The 23892-nt window shown below is 37.3% G+C and overlaps 1 protein-coding gene across 1 annotated transcript in view; it reads right to left on the reverse strand.

Annotated features, from left to right (window-relative positions):
* Nucleotides 1-946: 946 nt before the first annotated feature.
* The window catches only part of FOCAD (focadhesin), a 136527-nt gene continuing 113581 nt past the window's right edge, over nucleotides 947-23892 (reverse strand). Inside the window, exons 31-43 of the mRNA XM_070935533.1 lie at nucleotides 23427-23504; nucleotides 20795-20866; nucleotides 19726-19828; nucleotides 19178-19258; nucleotides 17728-17856; nucleotides 16120-16235; nucleotides 15504-15764; nucleotides 12303-12392; nucleotides 10969-11146; nucleotides 6995-7092; nucleotides 3760-4008; nucleotides 1910-1985; nucleotides 947-1359 (exon numbers count right to left, since the gene is read on the reverse strand). Coding sequence (XP_070791634.1) covers nucleotides 1286-1359; nucleotides 1910-1985; nucleotides 3760-4008; nucleotides 6995-7092; nucleotides 10969-11146; nucleotides 12303-12392; nucleotides 15504-15764; nucleotides 16120-16235; nucleotides 17728-17856; nucleotides 19178-19258; nucleotides 19726-19828; nucleotides 20795-20866; nucleotides 23427-23504 — 1605 coding nt within the window. The 3' untranslated portion in view covers nucleotides 947-1285. The remainder of the gene's footprint in view (nucleotides 1360-1909; nucleotides 1986-3759; nucleotides 4009-6994; nucleotides 7093-10968; nucleotides 11147-12302; nucleotides 12393-15503; nucleotides 15765-16119; nucleotides 16236-17727; nucleotides 17857-19177; nucleotides 19259-19725; nucleotides 19829-20794; nucleotides 20867-23426; nucleotides 23505-23892) is intronic.

Consider the following 23892-nt stretch of genomic DNA (forward strand, 5'->3'; position numbering starts at 1 on the left):
TTCTTGTATTCTTTCTCTCAATCAGCCACATCCCTGAAATGCTGAGGTTGAAAAATTATTTTTAAAATGGTGCTCACCCCTCTGTTAAAGCATACGTGTGAATGTATTCCTTATGATTAGTCGTTATATAATAGTAGCAACATTTTTGAAAGTCCTCCAAACTTCAACACTGATTGCCTTCTCCTTGTGACTCCTTATTTTTAATCTATATTTTTCCTTGGGGAAATCCTCCCTTTTCTTGTTCCATAGTTGCACTTCATTTCAGAAATGCATGTATTTAAAGGAAGAATAAAGTATGCTGAAATGAGTGGAGATTTTAGAGAGATAGAAATATTGACGTTCAAAACATTGGGAGATGGGTAGGGATAATAGGTAGAGAAATCTTGATATTAACTAGATACAGAAACCAGAACTTTTTATATGAATGTTGTTGGATCAAATCCCTCCACAGTGCTTCTGTAGCTTTTTTTCTGGGAAACTTTGTTTTGATCTGAGGCTTAAATATAGTTTAGGGTGCTAGGATCCTCTTCCATGTCTTCTCTATCACCATAAGTGAACTTTTTTTTTTAAGTCTATGACCTCATATTTTGGAGCAAAATTAAATGCTTAAGGCAAGAAAACCTATCACTTGGCCATACAGAGGCCTAGTTCTCATTAAAATTACACACCTCTGTTTGAACTATACTCCTCCATACTTGTAGGCTCATTAATGTGAATGCATCTCCATATAAAACATTTTTTTCCACAGAGAAAACCAGTGCAAAATAGGATCATTTATTTCCATGTTGAAGGAACCCTTGGGGAAATACTTTCTTGTCAGCCTAATTTCCTTGGTACCGATAGTGGCAGTAGGAATATCAATGAACAGTGGGTAGCCGCATTGTCTAACAAATAAAACACATTCAAAAGTTCAATTTTTCAAGGCAACATCTTTAATCTTGCCACTCTAAAGTTGTCAAGTGCAATGCTGACCAACATTTTGTGAAATCTTCTTGCCTTGTTTAAACTTCCTTACCCAACTCCCACTTTCTACTAGTAATTCTTTCTTTCTTCTTTCTTTCTTCTTTCTTTCTTCCTTCTTTTTCTTTCCTCTCTTTCTCATTAATAGAACAAATAGGGAGGATTTTTCAATATATATATATATTCAAATAGGGAAGATTTTTAAGTCTGTTTCCCCAGGAAAAATAACAATATGTCTGTAACAGAAGCTCTTATTCCACAGCATAAAAGATTTTTAGCAAGGCATGTATCACCAACATATACGGTATCTGTTTCTTCATGATCCCTACCAGCCATAAGCTTTTGTCCATACTGCTTTCTTCTTAAACTCTGGAAGAGATCTCAGGGCCAATAAAGAAGCTGTTAAAAGAACATACACAATATCAGCAATGGAAACAGAAACAAGCCTTCTGCTGTTGCCTGCCTGCAAGAGTTTGAAAGTCAATTAACTTCACAGGTAAAACTCCCTTGGATTAAATCAAAGGCCCATCAAACCCAGCCTTCTTTTTCTGAGAGCAGCAAGAGTTTACGGAAAATCCACAAACAGGAACTGAACAGAAAAAAACGCTTGAATTCTTCACATCTAGAAGTCAATAAAAGGCTCGTCCTCTAGGAAAAGTATTTATATGAAAAACATTTCAAAATCCCTGAAGTAGCCTTTTTTAGTTGATGTTAACCAAATTGTCCCATCTTTAGCCAATACAGACAAAGGTCTGAGACCTGAAGCTGAAAGAGTACCCTCGACTGTCCACAACCTTATAATGTGATGTGTAAAATAAGTTTAAATAACTATCTTTTGTAAACATGTTTTGCTTTTAAATTGATATAAATCACCTTTTTTTTTTACAAAAACAAAGCGTTATTATTTATCTAAGTTGGAAGTCTATAAGTAACTCAGTTTCTACCATACCTTTCAAAAGATCTCTTGAAGACTGAGTGAGCATTTCATTAGCATTCTCCATTAGGCTAAACAGCCAGTCAATAAACTGTGAATAAATTTAAAACTCAAATGTTAGAATTGTTTTTTTTTTTAAATTAAAATAACTCAATCAAGGCTTCTCAACTTTGTCTAGACATGTTGGAATACAGTTATTGCCATCTCAAAAGTCACCGATTATGTGGGTTGATGCAGATGGGAAATGTAGTTCAAAGCATTGGGAGAGAGGGAGGGGTAACAAAACATTGGAGAAACCTGCTTTAATTAAAGTTTACAAGCTGATGCAGAAATTGTCATTATTGCTTAAAATATATATCTGGACTTCAAATATAAAGTCCAAACTGTTTCATAGGAAATGCATTTTAATGACAATTCAACAAACTCAAGATGAGAACAAAGAAATGCGTGGGTATTTAACCATTCCTTTGAAAAGCAAAAAAATAAACAAAACACAACTTCTTAGAAATGATAAAATAGAGACACATTAAATGGATTTATACTCTATCACATAATCTAATTCAAGTTCTCAACTCTACTGGCCAACTGTGATTGATACTGCACGCTGATCTGTGTAATTATTTAGAGATACGTGAGAGCTGCATGTTACCTTGCAAGTAAGGAAGAACAGCATTGCTCCTATTCTTTCAGGACTTTGAAAAATTAATTGTTGTTTGTAAACTTCCTGCAACGTCATATCTTAAAATCCTAGTTTGTAATTAATATTTATTTCCTAATATTATAAATCTGTTAGTGTTCGGCAGCGTTTCAAAATGAAAGGCATGCTAAATTGCATCTTTGCGCACTTCCTCGGAAGCAGTATCTCTTCCCAGGAATCTATGGCTACTTTCCAATGCAACCCCATAGCTCATGCAATCCTGGAAAGTATGAATTTCATTTAAAAATCTGTCAACAAGTTTTATATATACCTCTCTGCCCAGCCCTAATTTCAATCATGCTAAACTCTTCTCATATGGAGTGCTTTTCACTGGAATGATTTTGGGAGGATGCTGCAATTACACACATGCCACTTAGAGAAGATACTCTGGGTGGACTACAGTTTAAACTGCCAATAGTCCAAACATCTGTACATCAGTCTGAACAAGTTCATAGCTAGGAAAGAGGTTACAATGTCCTTAAAAACATATAGGGAAAGATGAAGATATGATGGGAATTCTTTCTTTCATCATCACATCCTTCTATAAAACACACAACTATAAACAAACATAAATTGAAGTCAGATCCCAATATTAGAATGCAGACATGATGGTCTTCTGGTCAAGAAGAGAATGTACCCACAGCTTTGACACTTAATTTCTCAAAATATTTATGGATTTATTTAACGATTGCATTGATATACTACTGCAGTCTACAGATACCCATTTCTACTATACTGTATGTGAGTCCAGCTGCTGGTAGATCAGAACCTGCAAAGGATTCTTTCACATTGTGAGATCAGACTGGTGAGTGAACTAGTGTCAAGAAATGATATTGGCAGACTAGTTTTCATGATTTCTGTGCAAAACTTGGATGACTATTTTGCTCCATTAAAAAAAAAAACCCTTTTACTCTAAATTTGCTCAAGTTTATTTTTGTTACACAAACATTTTAACTGTCCCATTTAGCTGGTGGAACTTTCCATTCGCTGCTGTTCCTCTTAGTAATTATTATGTAATTATTACTGTAAATGGCTTGGGTGACTTTTAGGATAAAAATTCCACCCAGATACTGTCTTCTGAATGACAATACTGAGTTCAATCAATCAGTCAAAAAAATGTTCAAGCTCATCATGAGTTCAGTGGACATGTGCAACTTAAAACACGTACCTTTGGTGTTTGCTCTTTCCAAGGCTCTTTGGTCAATAGAATTTGCAAGCTACCTGGAAGAAGGGTGAGTATCTCTTTGACTGCCAAAGTATCCACTGGACGCTTGCCTAAGCCACGTGGAAGGACTCTGTCTATTGTTTCACGCTGCCAGGCAGACCAGTCTGCACTAAGGCCAAGTAGCATTGGCAAGGCATGATCAGCCCAGGCAACCACACAAGCCGTGAAAATCCACAACAGGAAGCTGACAGCCTGAACAGGAAACAGATGCACATTTTGCTAAGGGGATCAGTGAAGTCTGGAAAGGACTAGAGTCACAATAATTTATAAATTATGGAGTTCAAACAATTAAGAAGAATAATGTTACCAGAACATTTTAATGGTCTTAAAGCTAGTATATTTTTTTTTAACATGAACTATATCAGGCTGGAAAAAAAGAAACCTTTATCTTTAATTGCTAGAAAGACCAAGTCAGCTTATAGAAACGACTAAGTACAATATTTTATAGTATATACTGTTGTAAGTAAGCCTGTTCATCTAATATAAAAATTTCTGCAAAAAGCACTATTGGTGCACATTAACAATGCAATAACAATGCAATAACTATAACACAGGGAGTTCCAGACTTCAAATCTGGAGGATCATATTTTATGAGCACTGACATTTTCTTATAAATGGGATGCACCAGTTTGTAGTCTTGTTGGTAAGATAAAGATGGTGGCTACTTGGGCTGTGGTATGGTGGATACAGTCTTGGACTGGCACTGGGAAAACCCAAGTTCTAGCTCATCTTCAGACCGCTATGTGTCTTTGGGCCAGTCACTTTCTCTCGACCCCGCGTACTTCATAAGATGGTTATGTAGGGCGAAATTGAAGCAGTGACTGTTTTGTATACAGCCTTGAATCCTAGGCGGGATATGGATCTAATGGATACGTAAGCAATAAAAATAAGCATATATATATATATATATATATATATTTCTCAGGATCATGCTACAGCTGTCAACAGCACCCATACAATTGTAGAAAAGATAACAGCTGCTTTAAGGAGGTGCAGACAAGGACTGTACAAGTAGTCCTATATGCCCTTAAGCACTCTTTGTCTTTTGATTCCAAAGCGATGCGCAGCTCTAAAAGGTATTTGGTACACAAGGGCTCTTCTATCTGAAAGAATCACCTTTCAGAAAGAAATTTGTATGTATGACAATAAGAGAATAAATTGTGGATCAGGAATTTTTTTGTATTCAACTTCAAGAGTATTTCCTATAATAGAGATGATTTCCCAACCAATCTATCTATTACTCAGTGGCCTTGGCCAAGTAAATAATACTAATTGTCCCAATAAAATAGAAGGGGAGTGCAGTGGAATAAAAATCCTGATTCAAAGGATCTTAGTGTGAATATCTAGATAAGGTATATGAAACACTTATCTTTTCTAAACCACAAATGCAGGTAGTCCTCAACTTAAAACTGTTTGTTTACCCATGGTTTGAAGTTATAAGAGCCTCGGAAAAAGTGATTTATGATCCATCATCAAAGTTATGACTATTGAAACATGCCCGCAGTCATGTGATCATAATTTTGGTGCTTGGCAATTAACTCACATTTATGAAGTCTTCAGCATCTTGCAGTCATTTGTGACTTGCCCAGCTGGTTTCAACTGAGGAATCAAAATCAATTGAGCAAGCCAAATTCGGTTAACAACTGCATGGTTCACTTAATAGTAAAATCATCATAAAATTGGGTCCAGCCACATGATGACCCCTGTAAGGACCGCATCATTTACTGCCTGGTCCCAATTGTGGTCATAAGTTGAGGACAACCTGTAATGCCCAGATTTGTTAACACTGAATTCTAGGAGGATTTTTTTTTTGTAATAGGTTTAAGCTTTAGGGTGAGAAATTGCTGTATAAAACAAACCACTACTTCCACTACAACTTCATTTGAGATTCTAGAACAGGTAGTCCTCAACGTACGACCACAATTGAGCCCAAAATTTATGTTGCTAAGTGAGAAATTTGTTAAGTGAGTTTGTCCCATTTTACGACTTTTCTTGCCACATTTGTTAAGTGAATGACTGCAGTGGTTCAATTAGTAACACGGTTGTTAAGTGAATCTGGCTTCCCCATTGATTTTGCTTATCAGAAGGTTGCAAAAGGTGATCACATGACCCCAGGATACTGCAACGGTCATAAATGTGAGTCAGTGGTCAAGCATCCAAATGTAAATCACGTGACCACAAGGATGCTGTATCAGCCATAAGTCTAAAAAATGGTCATGTCACTTTTTTCAATGCCATTGTAACTTTAAACAGTCACTAAGTGAACTGTTGTAAGTTGAGGACTACTTGACCAATCAAATTTAGCCAGAAGCAAGTCCTACTATCCTTATGGGGCTAATTCACAATAAAATATGTAACTTAATAAAGTAATTATATGCTAGTGAATTTTATGCTTTCCTCAGAAAACAAGAATCAATAAGAGTCACAGAGCAGAATTTAACCTGGTTCACATAAAAGGCTAACCTATAATGTATTTGTTTTTGGATTAAAGTGATCTAAATACAGCTCAGGGTTTTATCTACTGCTACTGCTCATGAAACTATGGTTCAAATATTGATATATAATTAATTAAGAACACGTGATTTTCCAGATTTCTGCTCAATCCACTGCTGACATTAATGGAAAAGAAAATAAATATGCAAAATTAAAGTCTGGCTTGCAGTTTTCTAATATATCAGAGAACCATTTAGATAGGAGTCAGGAGTGTAAAGTCTTTGGATATATTTTGCTTGATTTTTCACTGCCTATGCCTATTTTATAGAGATTATATTTCATTACATTTTGTACTTGGGGATTACCATTATAATGACAATAATACGAATAATTCAATTCAGCTAAATAACGTGCAGAGCAAATTATAAAGGTAGTTTTATGAATCCTCAAAGTATTTACATTTTAATTAGAGCTATTTCTAAATGTATATCCAAAATATTTTCTTCCTTAGATTTCATCACTATTCAGGCATTCCTGGTGGTCAATTTCCAAATTTTAAACATGAGTCCCCAAATGTTATTTTGCTATATTTTTTTCAACAAGCTGACATTTTCATTATGGAAATAATAACATGATCTTCTCCTAAAGCAAGCAATTTCTTTATATTCCTCAGAAAGAGTTTAAATCACACATTTCAACTTGTTTTCCTTGTTTGGAAACAAAATGTAATTTTTTAGCAATGTACCTCTTGAGGAGAAACATTTTGCATAGAGGCCGTATTTAAGGAAACTTTTTTAATATAACCCATGAATTCCAAGAGCCACTCCATTCTTTTTAAGACTCCTGAAAAGCAAAACCACAGAGGTCAAAATCACACGCCCATTTTCAAATGTTGTAATCATAATCTTATGGACATTTTCCCCACACTTCCAGTCGTAACACAAGTAAGAATTCCACAACCACATTCCCTTCAGATATATTGACAATGATGTGCATACTGGATTTAAGGGTCTAAATAGCTAAAGTATTGCTTTAAATATCTTCTAATGGTCAATAAGGGTCATGGTGGCTTAGTGGCTAAGACGCTAAACTTGTTGATCGAAAGGTCAGCAGTTCGAATCCCTAGTGCCGCATAATGGGGTGAGCTCCCGTTACTTGTCCCAGCTTCTGCCAACCTAGCAGTTCAAAAGCATATAAAAAATGCAAGTAGAAAAATAGGGACTACCTTTGGTGGGAAGGTAACAGCATTCCATGCGCTTTTGGAATTTAGTCATGCCAGCCACATGACCACGGGGACATTTTCGAATAGCACTGGCTCTTCGGCTTTGAAATGGAGATGAGCACTGCCCCCTAGAGTCAGGAATGACTAGCACATATGTGCGAGGGGAGCCTTTACCTTTACCTTTTTAATGGTCAATAGATGGCATTAGCTAGTTACTTCTTGGATGGGAGGCAACCAGGAAATTCCAGAATAGTTCTAGATTAGACATGGAACTCAAAAAGCATATCAGAAGATGGCAATAGAAATAACTATTATGTAATTGCCAAGAAACTGACATGGCTATGTCTATATAAAGGAGCGGGACCTGATTCAGTGGGAACTGCTTTTATAATCACTATTTTGCAGCTACAGACAAGATACTGGTGTAGTATCAGACTAAAAACTCAAGATATTGCAACTTCTAGTTCCATTTTTGGCATGAAGCTAACTGGATGACTTCAGGCTAGTCACACACTCTCAACCCTAGGAAGCCGGCAATGTTAAATCAGTTCTGGAATCTTGCAAAGAAAATCACAGAGATTTGTCCTGCCAGGCACTAAAAGACAAGACTGACTTGAAGTCACATAAACTCACAGCTACAGAGACTGTTTTAAATGTAAGATACTTAATTCAGTATCTCCTTTCCAAACTGCAAACTATGAAGTCTGCAGATTTTTGAGAATTGCTTGGAGGCAATAATGGACTGATTAATGGTCAAATAATTGAAGATGAGATAAGGAAAATGGGCTTACAGTGGACAGGTGGTACTTAAATTTAAAAATTTAATCTCTTTTGACTAAATCAGTTGTTTGAAAAACACATATGTGTCTTGGGGTCTCTCTCTCTCTCTCTCTCTCTCTCTCTCTCTCTCTCTCTCTCTCTCTCTCTCTCTCTCCCTCCCTCCCTCCCTCTCTCCAAATAGCCTCTATAGCGACAAAAAAAAAACCTCAATTACAGATGCTGCAGGAGCTATGACCTCATGAAGTCAAGGATTGTTTAGCCTCACTGATCCCTTCTATAATAAACTAATTACTGCAATATATGTTACACTGAACTATTCTTGAAGATGGCCTGGCAGATGCAATTGATTAGAACTTATTTATTAATTGTTAAATTATTGAATGGGTTCTCAATCACAGTACAGGTGATCCTTGATTTATTACCACAATTGAGCCTAAAATTTCTGGAATACTGCATCCAGTTCTGGTCACCACAATATAAAAAAACATGGTGAGACTCTGGAAAGAGCGCAGAGAAGAGCAACAAGAATGATCAGGAGGTTGGAGGCTAAAACATATGAAGAACAGTTACACAAATTGGGTATGTCTAGTCTAATGAAAAGAAGGACTATGGGAGACATGATAGCAATGTTTCAATAATTGAGGGGCTCCTACAAAGACGAGTGGGGTCAAACTATTTTCCATAGCACCAAAAGGCAAGACGAGAATCAATGGATGGAAACTAACCAAGGAGAGAAGCAACCTAGAACTAATGGCGAGTTAGTTCCTAATGGCGAGAGCAATCAACAAATGGAATAACTTGCTTTCAGAAGTTGATGTGGGTCATTGGAGGCTTTCAAAAAGAGACTGGACAACCATTTGTCAGCCCCATACTATAGGGTCTCCTGCTCAAGCAGGGGGTTGGATAAGAACACCTGCAAGGTCCCTTCCAACTCTATTATTTTATGTTCTATTCTATGTTTTATGTTCTATGGAAATATGGCCATTCGTTCAGGCATTTTAAGAGTTGTAGGATAATAACTCTTCCAAATTAGACTTCTTTACAGATTTTTTTCAAGAAAAAGTGTTACTTCAAGTTTCAATTTCCTATCAGTTTTTAGGACTCAGATGGAGATCAGTGCTAATGGCTTCCATCTTGTTATTCTTTCATGAGTCCCATTTCTATACAGTATTTTTCTGATGGTGGATTTATGAATACTGGATTTAGCCAGTGTGAGAGAAGCATGAAGATCCACAATGTTGTTTGTGACTCCTTTATGACTTCCTGGATGATCTTATGCTGTGCTCTTGGATCAATTTGGACAGGACAGCCACTCTTGAGAAGATTCACTATTGCCCCAATTCTTCTCTATTTCAACATTGTGTCTCTGACTGTACATCACCAAAGCCTAGAGCTTTCTAAATTATTTGCATGTAACTTTCCCCCCCTCAAATGGATAGGTATCAATAACTTTTTAATAAAAGTCTTCAAAAACTTTTTAGAGCAGGATAGGGTGTACTTCAGAGGTGGGTTTGACCAGTTCTGGAGAACCAGTAGTAAAAATTCTGACTGGCTCCGCCCCCATCTATTCTCTCCCTCCCAAGACCCAGCTGATTGGGAGGAAATGGGGATTTTGCAGTATCCTTCCCTTGGATTGGGGAGGGAATGGAGATTTTATAGTATCCTTCCCCTGGAGTGGGGTGGGAATGGAGATTTTATAGTATCCTTCCCTTGCCATGCCACGCCCACCAAGCTACACTCACGGAACTGGTAGTAAAAAATATTGAAACCCACCACTGGTGTGCTTTTAGAATTTGTCTGTTGATGTTGTGGCGAAGTTTGTGAGATTATAGAGGTTTGTGAGGGGTCCAAATCTGTTCATTGAAATACTCAAATACAATTAGGTCTTATTATTTTAACTGAATTGACTGGATAGGGCAGGTGTGAAATCCAGCAGGTTCTGGAGAACCGGTAGCGGAAATTTTGAGTAGTTCGGAGAACCAGCAAATACCACCTCTGGCTGGCCCCAGAGTGGGGTGGGAATGGAGATTTTGCAATATCCTTCCCCCAGGAGTGGGGAGGGAATGGGGATTTTGCAGTATCCTTCTCCTGCCATGCCCACCAAGCCATGCCTAACCAAGCCACACTATGCCCACCAAGCCACACCCACAGAACCGGTAGTAAAAAAATGTGAATCCCACCACTGGGATAGGGGTGGGAGAGACGTTACCTTTTTTCCCACCAGCATAGTGCTCGATGGACAAATTTATGAAATAAGTGAAACAAGTACCAAACTTTGTTGTTATTTTTTTCTCCATTCAGATTCTCCTTATGTATTGGTAGGACTCACACGAAGCTCCGATAAAATTAAGGGGAAAAGATATACCAACATTCGGAAATCTGAAAGTGGGGAGGGGGGCAGAAATATTTTTTAAAAGGACTGTAAATAATACACACCAGGAGTTTATGCTGACCTTGCACAATTTATGTTCCACAAGGCCAAATGCAGTCTACTAGCACTTCAATAAATCTCCATCTTTCTGATGTCTGCCTGGAACTGGGGGAGGGGGAGGGGATATTTGCACATGCATAGCTCTACAGAAGGACTTGGGAGAAAATAATTAGGAAATGCGACTAAAAGGAAGTTTGATACATTACTTTATTATTAGTAATTATAATAAATGGAGATTAGTGGATCGCCCAGGGGTTTGTTTGTTTTTCTGGCCATGATTTCTTACCAGTGTTTTCATGGCTCAGGATTCGTGCATGATAAAAGCTGTGCAGCAGCATCCAAACAATAGTTTCTTTCTGCTGGCACCCAGCCGCAACACTAATCACATCGTTCCATCTCAGCAAAGGAAATCTGCCTTGAGAAACTAAATAAGCTTTGACAAATGCAACCTTTTCCAAGTTGTTCTGCAAAACAAACCATGAAATGGATGAAAAATAGGAAACAGGCTCTATGGTGTAAGCTCTTACTCATTATTATTTGAAGACAGGAAACATTTCCTCACGATTTCTCAGAAAAAAAAAAAGGGACATCGCATAATCAGAAAAGAGCTCTCCGTTGAAAATGTTTCTGGCGATGCTCCTGAATGTCACATTAACAAAATGTCACATTTAAAATGTTTTAACTAAAAATCAGGAGGCAGTTTCATACATATACTTCCCAACGCTTTATGAATTAAATCCTTTTCTCTTCTGTGCCCATTTTATATATACACCCACATGAAAATCATAGGTAATTGAACTTGTGATTACTTTATGATTCACAAATTATAGCCATGGATTTAAAGAGTTCCTCAATTATGGGCACAAATAAACTAGGTTGTGTAAAATGTAACATTCAGTGATGCACAATTATTGTTCTGAGTCAATGCTTAATTCTAATAAATAAAAGGAAGAAGGAAATCAGGCTTGAGGGATAAAACATAAAAACATCTTTCACAATAGTACACCCTAATTTATAAACCATGATTCATGGGATCAGAGCATTTCAAGAATAGCTCGGAGAGCAAAAATAATGTTACATGTACACATAGGACAGCAACACTTCATATAAACTACACAAATATTAAGTGTTGCATCTGTGTCTGTCTGTCTGTCTCTGTCTCTTTCTCCCATGTCGAATCATCAATACTGATTCTGTCTCAGACTGGCGGGGGGTAGCAGTAATAAATTAAAGCTACTCTGCTTATCTCATCAGGACCAAAATAGATTAGTTCCTGGCATGCTGCTTACTTTAAGAAAACCATGTAGATAACTTTATTTTTGTGAATGGTATCATCTTTCAAACTATTGTTTTAAGGTTACCGGGATTTTAGTTCAGTATCTACTTTCAAACTGAACGTGTTGACCAAGAAGTGGCATTTTTATGATATTACTAGGAAATACCTTAATTACTCAAAACCCATTTTCAAATGGTGTCAAGCTTTAAATAAAAGCATAAAATTAAAACCTGCCTTACTATATGCACCTAGACTTTGGAATGATAATGATAATGTTAGGTAGAACAGACAGACATAATTATCTCCATCTCCATAAAAGATTCATAAGGCTAAAACGCATCTACCTTTGAAACTTCTGTAATCCGTTCAACTTCTGCATCAACCATTTCTGAGAGACATTTTGCCGCAAGTATATACATCTTTACATCATCCTGCTGAAGAAATAAAAACAAATGTCTGTTTTAGCCTAAGCCAAGCCAGAAAAATCATTACATTATGACATATGATCTTCTTCTGTTTCAAATTCTAAACCTCCGCTAATGTTATCAGTGATAGCAATGTGAATAAATAATACCTTGTACCAGAAACAATAACGCTTTAAACACAGACCAAAACTATCTTGAGGTTACTGGAAAATGAAGGAATGACAAAATTGTGACAAATACGGTATCATAAATGCCCACAGTGATATCTCTATTTATTAATTGATCAAACTTGTGATTCTTAGTGCACAGGATTATATGAATGTGCCTATTATATAAAAGTGTGCTTATTATTAAAAAAAAAAAACACAATCCTAACCTCTACCCCATCAATTTATTTCCTAGGTTGTTTTTGTAAGACTAAAATGTTTGCTTGTTTATCTGTGTCAGAAGCATCACAATTAAAATAAAGCATACTATACAGTATGACCAACACACATTCTGTGGGGAGGCTCCTTTCATGTCCTCTGGACCATGTATCTCCAACCTTGGCAACTTTAAGGCTCCCAGAATTCTGGGAGTTGAAATCCACAAGCCTTAAAGTTGCCAAGGTTAGACACCCCAGCTCTGGACAACAGTTTATAGCTGGCTAATCCTTTCAACCCAGAAACATCCAAAGAGTAATGAGATGCTCATTTCCACCTATGACTAAAATGTTGAAAACCTCTATATACAATACCATGAACTCCCAGTGCAAAAATCAAAATAGTATTACTGCTAATACTAATATTGGAATCTCTGTTTGTTGGAACATAAACTATCATTCATCATCTTCCTACCAATGAAGTAAGCAACAGTATCTAAAAAAAAAAGACTGCACTGAAATTTCCTGAATGCAGCCATGCTTCACTAAGCAAGAAAACTAGACAAACGCAGAGGTAAGAGGTAAGGCAGAATATTAAAGGCAATATAAACAGGGCAGTTGTAAGGAAGAAATATGCCCCATTGCCATGACAGCTGATAGGGAGGTACAGAGTTAAATCACTGAATGTCAGGTATGCCTCCATTTTTTTAAGATCAAGAGAGTTTAAAAAAAAAAAAAAACTGCTTGTGGCCTAGAAATTAATACTCTCTGATTCAACAACTTTGTGTTAATGTTACTGGTAGCTAATCAGGCTCTAAATAAAAATTAAAAAATCCAAATTGTTTTGGGATGTTTTTATTTTGTAACTAGATAAATTCAAATTCTGAAATCATAAAGAGTCTAATGCATGAGAGGACTATATTTCTGCTTCTTTTAATACTGGATAAGCCATGTGTGTCTATATACACACACATAATTGTCTACCAAATCCTCTTTTGCCTCATTGGGGTGAGTCTTTACCCCTCACAGAGAGGGCTCGCAATCTGGGCATCCTCCTGGACGCACGGCTGACTTTAGAAGAACATATGACGGCCGTGGCCAGGGGGGCTTTTTATCAGGTTTGCCTGATCCGCCAGTTGCGGCCCTTTCTGGATCGTGACGCCTTGCGCACAGTCACTCACGCCCTGTCACCTCCCGACTGGACTACTGCAATGCTCTCTACATGGGGCTCCCCTTGAAAAGCACCCGGAGGCTCCAACTGGTCCAGAATGCGGCTGTGCGGGTGGTTATGGGCGCAACCCTCCTGCGCGAGCTGCTCTGGCTCCCAGTGGTCTTCCGGGTGTGATTCAAGGTGTTGGTTACCACCTTTAAAGCGCTCCATGGCATTGGACCTGGATACCTTCGAGACCGTCTTCTGCCACCAGTAGCCTCCCACCGGCCAGTTCGCTCCCACAGAGAGGGTCTCCTCAGGGTGCCATCGGCCAAATTATGTCGGCTGGTGACACCCATGGGGAGGGCCTTCTCTGTGGGAGCCCCTGCCCTTTGGAATGAACTGCCCCCAGAAATTCGTAAAATCTCTGATCTCCGTGTATTTCGCTGTGCCCTCAAAACCTTGTTGTTCCACCAGGCTGGGCTATCAATGTAAAGATTTTAATTGGTTTTAAATATGGGATTTTAAATTTGGGGTTTTATAATTGGGCCTATCATTTAATTATTTTAATTATTTTAAAATTTTGTCTGTCTTTGTGCTTTTAATCAGGCTGTACACCGCCCTGAGTCCTTCGGGAGAAGGGCAGTATAGAAAATAAATAAATAAATAAATAAATAAATAAATAAATAAATAAATAAATAAATAAATAAATAAATAAATAAATAAATAAATAAATAAATTTCATGTCACTTCAGCCTTCTTTACATTTTCCTAGACTTCAAGAATGTAATATGCTCTTGATAAAATAAAGGTGCCTAATTTTAAGTGTTCAAATTTGCAATAAATATAAAAATAAACGTACTCTTGATCAACAGAATGCAATCATTTTTAGAATGATTTTAGAGGAACTTAGTCCCACCCACATGAGAAGATGAGGGAGATGGGATTAGTATGAATAACCCCCCCCCTCCCCACTTTTTCCTCACGTGTTCAAATCAACATGTGAAAAGGGCGTCAGTGTTCTCCATTAAGACTAGAGTCCCTTACAAGTCCTGCAATTATAATTCTAAATTCATGGGCAAAATTAAATATGACTTCACTTTATTAACTAAAAATAACAACGTAGATCATTTCTAAATCCATTTTACATATTTGCCATAGTAGGCCTCAAGGAAAATTTTGCAAAATAACATTTCAATTAATCTTATTCACTCAGTACTTCAGTTTCTAAAATGAACTCAGTTCAGTGAATATCCTCTGAGTGGAATCCCAACTTCACTGAGTTAATAGATACTTTTTGAAGCAATGGAATCAAATGTTCAACAGTACAGCAATCAGAGAAAAAGGCATTTCTAATGTTGATCTAAGTTGTTCTCAAATTAGACGCATGCTCATTTTAAGAAGTCCAAGAGATTAGTCTACAGCACACTTGTGTAAGGCAATCTCCACGAAAGCTCTGATTAAAATATTGTACGCAGTAAAATATCTGCATATGTCACAGCTCATTCTTTTTCATCTAGCCTTTCCAGTTCGCCAACCTCTTTTATCTTCCCAAATGAGACCTTTTTTCAGCAAAGTTGTAATATTTCAAATGTTTACTTTTCCTTACCCAAATCTCATCTGGCAAAAGCTCAAATATCTTCTCAGCAGCCTTGCAAAAACAACTCCAGCTGTGCTGAGTTGGGCTAGGAGATTTCATAGCTTGGCTGAGTCCTTGCAAAATGTTCCAGCAAAGGTCTTGGTTTTTTGACTGTTTCTTTGTCTCAAAATGCTGCACCATAAACACTTCAGTGAAGACCTGCTGTTTGTCTTCTGCTACATATTTCATCCACAGAGGTAAGGAAGCAAAAAGGTACCTCTTGGTTTGTATCTGATGAGCAAATTCAGAGCATTAGGGATTCGCAAGAATCTAATATGCATTACAACATTAAATCTCAGTTGATGGTTTACTTTATTATTTTCAACAAATGCCTTTGAAAAGTACATGTATGTATTTGAAGAATACATAAACCAATATGATTTCATATTACATTTGTGGATGTTTCTTCTTTTTCATTCAGAGAATAGGTTAGTTTTAAAAAGATTACAAATCTATTACACTAAGATACGTTTCCCCCCCCCCTCCCTTTCTACTGAATGGAGAGGAACCACATAGCAAAAGGAACTGACTTTCCACGTCCACCCCCACGACAAGGAAACAGAACCATTAGAGAAACAACACATACACTTAGACTGTAGACCAAAGGTGGTGCCACCCACATGCCTAAAATCATTGCCGCATTCTGAGATGATTGGGCCTGGGTCACAGCTAGTTCAATACACAACTGCTGTATTTCTTCTCCTAAAAAAAAAAAAAGAGAATTGAAGCCATAAGAAGACATAGCAAAAGCTTTGGAATAAAACATCAATCTCAACTTCCTATATTTATTCTTCCAGCTCTATTGAATTAGAACCCAATAATAGAGTTGGTCCCTTCCAACTCCATTAGTCTATGTTCTACTATCAGCCATGGAAATTTCCATTGCCCTGAAAAACATAATAGAATGCTAGTAACGTTTCAGGGACCACTGAAAAGCAGTACAGGGGTAATCCTTGTCTTACAACTGTTCATTTAGTGAACAGCTCAAAGTTACAATGGCACTGAAAAAAGTGACTTATGAACATTTTTCACAGTTACGAATTTTGTAGCATCCCCATGATCACGTGATCACAATTCAGACAGTTGGCAACTGGCTCATATTTATGACCATTGCTACGTCCCAAGGTCATGTAATCACTTTTTGTGACGTTCTGATAAAGACAATGGGGAAGCCCGATTCACTTAACAACCGGGTTAGTAACTTATCAACTGCAGTGATTCACTTAACAACTAAGGCAAGAAAGGTCGTAAAATGGGGCAAAACTCACTTAAGAAATATCTCAGTTAATAATAGAAATTTTGGACTCAATTGTGGTCATAAATTGAGGACTACCTGTACACTAGTGGTGATCTTGGTTGAAACGACCATCACAGACTAAATAAAGAAAGCAATTATTCAACTGACCCAAATTTGTTCTTTATGTGGGGGTGGGGAGGGGTGTGTGTGCCTGGTTCTACGCAAAAATGAAAACCAAGTGAAATGGTCTTTATCTCTTATTTACTTATTTCAAAGACATGAAATATTTATTTCATTTGTTTACACTTACAATTTACTTTTGGTATATTCCAACACCCAATTCAATAGACTGCAATTACATTTTGATTTGATATTGAGTTACAAAAATTATTCTAAAAGTATAATAAAATTAAAATCCAATTACAGAAGCATGATAAATGGAACAATTTTCCATTAGTCGACCAGGGCCAAGCAGGACCTTAAACAAATTTAAATACGTTAGAATGGAAGAACTTGACTTTAGATTTAAACAAACAGTACAGCGAAAATCATAGTTACATGAACTGAGAATAAATGCTGAGGAAATAAAGGAATTCATAATGAGTTTTCTACCCTGTATCCAAGTCCTGTCATATAGGAGAGGCCGCTGCACTTTTGCTCTAACTGTATTTCTTCTGCCCCTTGAAATCTATGATTTCAAATTTAAGTTTCCAAAAGTCACCACAAAGAAATGGTGTATTGGAGCCCATTAAGTTACAAGGAAATTAATAAACCAAATGTATAAAATTTTCACCTTCCAAGATCTTTCTGTGAAGAATGCTTAATAATGGATAAACAAGGATAAATAAAAAATGGTGCTCTATACTAAAAGAAGAGATTTGATTAAATTATTTATCTACTCAAAGGAATATAGACAGGATTCAGTCACTTATTCTTTAAAAAAAAAAAAAGGCATACCAAAGTCTAGCCGCAGCAGAGGGGCAAGAATTGATGCCCAATTCAAAGGGGGATACTGATAGCTTCCTCCAATCAATGCAATGGGTGCCATGGCTGCCTTTAAGAAGCTTGGATGAACTTGTTCAGGCCCTAAAACAAAGCCTCCAATTACTACTTGAATAACTAGATAACTTGAATAACTGACATGTCTTATAATGACAAAAACAAAGAACCACTGGATTACTTTTCGTGAGTTTTAACTATATTCTACTGAGTTTTCAAAATACATTCATTTTGTATCTCCATAGTAATTACAGTATTTTTCCGACTATAAGATGCACTCCCCCCTCTCCCTAAAAAAGTGGGTGGAAATGTCTGTGCGTCTTATAGAGCGAATATTGCTGCAGGGGGAGGGGAGTTGGTGTGGTGCTGATCAGCTCTTCCAGGTGGCGGGGATCGTCGCCGTTGCCTATCGCTGCTGCCCATTCACGGCAATCGGTGAAGAGGCGGTGGCAAATGGGCCACAGGGGTGGTGAATGGGCTGTGGTGGTGGTGAACGGGCAGCAGTGAATGGGATGCGGTGGTGACAAATGGGCAGCAGTGAATGGGTGGCAGCAGTGGCAAATGGGACATGGCGAAAAGGACACGACGATGGCGAATGGGCTGCACCAGTGGCAAATGAGCTGCAGCGGTAAACAGGCGGCAGAGGCAGAGGCAGTTTTTTTTCTTGTTTTCCTCCTCTAAAGCTAATGCACGTCTTATAGACCGGAGTGTCTTATAGTCTGAAAAATACGGTAATATCTGGTATGAAAGCACTTCATCAGAGTAAGGTCTAGATCCATGCCCCCCTTTTCTTCAGATATGCAAAATAAGTATACAAACACTGTCCAGATACCACTCCATTTCCTCCCAAAGAATCCCAATTTGATATGAAAGAAGTTAAAACTGACACAAGCAAATGGCATTCACCATTCTTTATTCCACAGTCCAAGGGTCCCCAATACCGGGTTCATGGCCCACTGCTAGGCTGCCATCTCTTCAGAACCGGGTCACGGAAGTGGTGGGGAGTGAGTGTATGCACACGGAGCTGTATTTGTGAAAGTGGCACACACTCCCACTGCCATCGTTCCATCAAGCTGGAAAGGTTGGAGACCGCTGCCATAGTCCCTTTGCTTTCTATTATGAATATCTTCTTGTAAATGGTAAAAATTGGGATTTGTTGGGAAAAAGCGGAGGGATACTCTTGGCTGTGTCCGTATTACAGACATTAAGAATGTGTAGAATTATAAGTTCATATCAGCAATATAAGTCTTCTCCGGTTGTAAAAAAGAATGCTAATAATTTCTGTAGTAAAAAAAATTTTTTGTACCATTCTTTCAATTATCACGTCACATTTGTGGTAGAGAAGAGAAATAATTATTTCATTTCCTCACTGGAAGATGTTTGCCCCATAGAAGAATTTTTCATTTACCTTTCTTTCCGCCTTCTATAATAAAATCAATGGCTGCTCTAAGAAAACTTTTCTCAGGGAGGTAGCTAAAGTCAGAAGGAACTGTAAAGACAAAGGCAAATCAGGTTAACCATTTTCACATTCACACTTGACAATTTTACACTTGGCAATAGAAAGGTATCTGAGTTCAAAACTAAGCTCCATGCATAATATTTGTGTGCTGGAAATAAGGGGATACGACCAAGTCAAAACTAACTTTCATTTCATTTGCATGTAATGAAATGAAAGCTAATATGATTAACTCTTGATCACAGGGCAATTTAGAGCAGGAAAAAGCAGGCTGTGGGAAATTCAGTGAGAGCTAGCAAACCAGGAACAAAAATTTTCTCTACCAGAGTCATCAACAGGTGTCCTCTCTGTCCATGAACTGAAAAAAGGACACTCTACTCAAGTTGACCTCATCGGCTCAAAAATATGTTCCAGCTTATCAAAACTCTTTATTATTCTCTTTTTCTCTTTCCACTGACATTTTCTGAATCTACAAATTCATATGAGAAGCTTCAACTTACCAGATGTTCGACTACGGGTTGCAGACACATTAGAAAGGTACAAATGTCCTAACATCCATGCTGCGTTTACCTGAAGGCCTATCACCCCAGAAAAACTGATTACCTACAAGGAGAACCATCACAAATGAACCCAAATTATAATTTGTTTTATGTAGGTTATCATAATTATAAAATAAATGCCACTAGTTTAATGTGATATTCCCCATAATATATAGGCACATTCAATATTTAGGTGAGTAGACCATACTATTCTGTAGATCACAGAGTAAAAGGTGCTTTATTCTTTGAGGGGGAAAATAGGCAAGTGTTGAAGGAAGGAATGCCCCAATATTGACCATTCAATTGTCTGTGAATATTTTCTCTGTGACAAAGCTCATTTTTATTCCAAATAAGAAAACTTTAATCCAAAACAAGAACAAGAATGACAGCAAAAAGTCAACTATATAAAACTATTGGGGGATTGTTGCCTGATTATACCCATACTCGGAAGTCATTCTGTTCAAATGGGAGTACACATCTGTGAATATTTAATAAATATGAAATACAAAATACAAAGAAGGAAAATAATGATTCCAAAATTGGAAAGGGAATTTTAACCAGTATGACCATAAATGCATATTACTATTAAGGTGTCTTTTTTTCTTAATGATTAGTTGGAGTGAGATAGTCCACTACAGGCTGGAATAAAGACTACTGATAAAGCTGAAGATGGAACTACAGTACATCAGATCCAATGGATAGTGGACAGCAGCTTCAATGACTATTTCCCAACCTCGTTAAAAGATTGATATGATTACTAACCATTTTCAAACCAGTTCTTTCAGAAAAGGAAATGGGCGCAGGAAAGAAGTAAGCAAGGTAAACTCAGGAACAAAATATTATCTGTTTGAATCATTTTAATTACATTGGTAATTAAATTATTCCCTTATATTTAATCATTTTACCATGTCACAAAAAATATGACAGCAACTTTCGAAATAGAGCACCTGAGGACTTAAAGGACTGCCCAGATAATCCAATACTTTACCCCGAAAGAATTTCACAGCAATTACAATAGGTTAACCCATACCTGAGTCAGGGTTCGGATGACTTCATTAAGTTTGCTTTGAAACTGAGAAGATTGGATAGCTTCTGATTTCAGCTGTTTTTTTAAAAAAGGAGAAAGAAATGGGAGAACACTGATGGATGAAAAAATAATTGCCCAGAAAGCCAAAGCATCTATATGGTGAGGGACTTTTATGCATGTGCTTGCACACATACCTGCGTACAAATGTTTTATTTTAATGTTTATTTAATATGAAAACAATTTTATTTTCTAACATCAAATGCATACTGCCAAAGCAATGTTGGGTATGGTCTAGTAGTTAAGGCATCAGGCCAGAAAGCAGGAGAACTTGAGTTCTAATCCCACTTTAGCCGTGAAAGCCAGCTTGTGACTTTGACCTAGTCACTCTCTCTCAGCCCAACCCAACCCAACCCACCTCAGTGTTGTAGGGAAAATAGGATGAAGAAGATGTGTTGGATATGTTTACTGCCATAAGTTATTTGTAAAAATAATCAGGGCAGGATACAAACAAACAAAAAACAAACAAACAAACAAATAAATAAATAAACAAACAAATAAATAAATAAAATGGGATTACATGCTATATGTTACTAATCAAGGAAGCATAAGTGAATTCTAGTAAGCCACTTATTGAAATGGTGCTCTATCTTTTCCTCAGCTATTTATTTACTGCATTTGTTATATTCAGGAACACATCATACTCCTTTCTCCCATTTTTCCCAATAACAGCCCTTTGAGACTAGCCCAAAGCCACCCAATGAGCTTCTGTGATTGAGGGGAGGCTTGAATTTGGGTTTTCCCAGGGTTAATCCCATATTTAACCACTACAGTATAATATCTCTTGAGTAAAAGCTATACCTTTGTTGACTACATTCACGTCTGTTATTGGAAAACACCAATCACTTGAAACTTATTTTTATCAGTGAATACACAGAGAGAGAGAGCGCGAGAGAGCAAGATTCTCTATATTTCATCACATTAAAGCATAACTGAGAAAAATATTCTGTAATAATAAGCTAAATACTTAATATGTTGCATCACCCAGAAGAAACCAGAAGTGATCTTCTATATACCCTAAAGAAAAATATTGTGTAACCATAAATTAAAAGAACTGATCTTCTATCTATATATCTAGATAGAAGATATAGAGTATAGAGTAAGATAGAGTATCTATATACTCTAAAGAAAAACATTGTGTAATTGTAAACTAAATACTTAATATGTTGCATCACCCAGAAGAAACCAGAAGTGATCTTCTATATACCCTAAAGAAAAATATTGTGTAACCATAAATTAAAAGAACTGATCTTCTATCTATATACTCTAAAGAAAAACATTGTGTAATTGTAAACTAAATACTTAATATGTTGCAACACACAGAAGAAAACAGAACTGAGCTTCTATATATTCTAAATAAGCATCTATCTCTCATTCATGCATGGAGGGATAATGTAGACCACCCTGTCTGTTGAGACAAAGTCTGTTCTGCATCACTGATGGAAACTTAGGGAAATCACTGCTGGTTCTAGAGGAGAGCATTACAGAGGAGAAGTGCTAGGCTGGCAACCCACTCAAAGTCTCACCGAGATGGCCCAAAGAATTCTGGAACTTGGATAACCAAGACATCCAGAAGGAATCAAGTTGAGAAACCTGTATTTGGAATTTGCTTTTGGACAACACACACAACTTCTCTCTATGTGTAGTGCAGTCACGCTGGTCATTTTTTGTTACACAAGAACATACTCATGCAAGTTGTTTTTAGCACTTTTCAATAAAAATCATGCAATTTTTTTTTAATGTAGAAGGGTTTTCCTTCAAAAATGAGAACAGAGATATGGGGAAATAGTGGCTATGATTATTAAGAAGTTACCGTCGAAAGAAGGACGGGCAGCAGTCTCTGCAGGCATACCTACATCTACAGACCTCTTGCTCTTCCCATACTAGCATTCGGACCTAGCCTTATATCTTTTCAGGCAGCAAGGAAACAAAGTTATAGTCTGGCCATTCTCTCAGGAAAATGGTTCAAAATAGCACCGAATAGCAACAAATTTTAGGCAGAAGGGGGCAGAGGAAGCATTGTCAGTGTTATTGTAGGAAAAGCTATAAGTGTGCTTTATGTAAAAGAAGACTTGGATGTTTATGTGCTGCTATCCATGTGCACTGTTGTGTGCCCCCCCCCTCCCCACCCCAAATCTGAACCACTCTGGGGCAGCTCTCAAGGAGCTAAAGTTGCCTAAATTTCATGTGACATTATTGTTTTTCCACCGGATATGAGTATATTTTTGCAACACTATCGGGCTTGTTCAATTCACCTGAAAATATAATGTAAGCCACGAAGAATCAAGACCATATGGTAAATTCCAAATAAAAAGATTTATTGCTCAAGCCTAAACACAAGAATCTAGCCCACTAATTGGTCAGCACTAAATTGATGCTAGATAAAGAGTCAACAGAATTCAAGAGGGCCTGGACATGTCTGTGGACATGTAACAATTCTAGGCAGAGTCCTTTCTTGACTCCCCCCGCAGGCTCTGCCTCTTCTTCTCCTGCATCTACTCTATAAAGTTGCCCCCCTATTCTTAAATTTGAAAATTTAAGTAAATTCAAGATGGAAATCATCATGCCCTTATTTTACCTGTATCATGGTACTTTCAGAACCCACTAGAGAGACCAAGCCATTGACTGCTGCTAGTCTTTGCATTGTAGGGGCTCCCTAGAATCAAAGCAAAAACCAAAGTTTGTTAGAGAAAAAGTGAATGTTCTTGAACTGCTTCCTGCAAGAAAAGATCCCCCCCCTTCCCCAAATTCTTCCACCCACTGATCCAATGACAGACATCTTGATACCAAGTATGCTACCATCAGCATTGTGAAATGGATAGCTTTCCACTCATCCTCTCCAATTCATTACTTATTCAGCCTTTTAATCATTTCAAAAACGAAATGCAGCTATGGGACTCTGTGGTCAGGAAGAGATGAATAGCACAAAAGGGAAGAGAAAAATGACTGCTCAGAAACTTTCACGTTCAACCACTTTAACCCTCGAAATCTTTGTGGTTGCTTTTCTACCCGTTAAAAAACAATACTGTGGTAAAGCAACTGGG

Source organism: Pituophis catenifer, unplaced genomic scaffold (genome assembly GCF_029215685.1).
Source record: "Pituophis catenifer annectens isolate HBS135680 unplaced genomic scaffold, rPitCat1.0.hap2 SCAF_2, whole genome shotgun sequence".
Classification (NCBI taxonomy): domain Eukaryota; kingdom Metazoa; phylum Chordata; class Lepidosauria; order Squamata; family Colubridae; genus Pituophis; species Pituophis catenifer.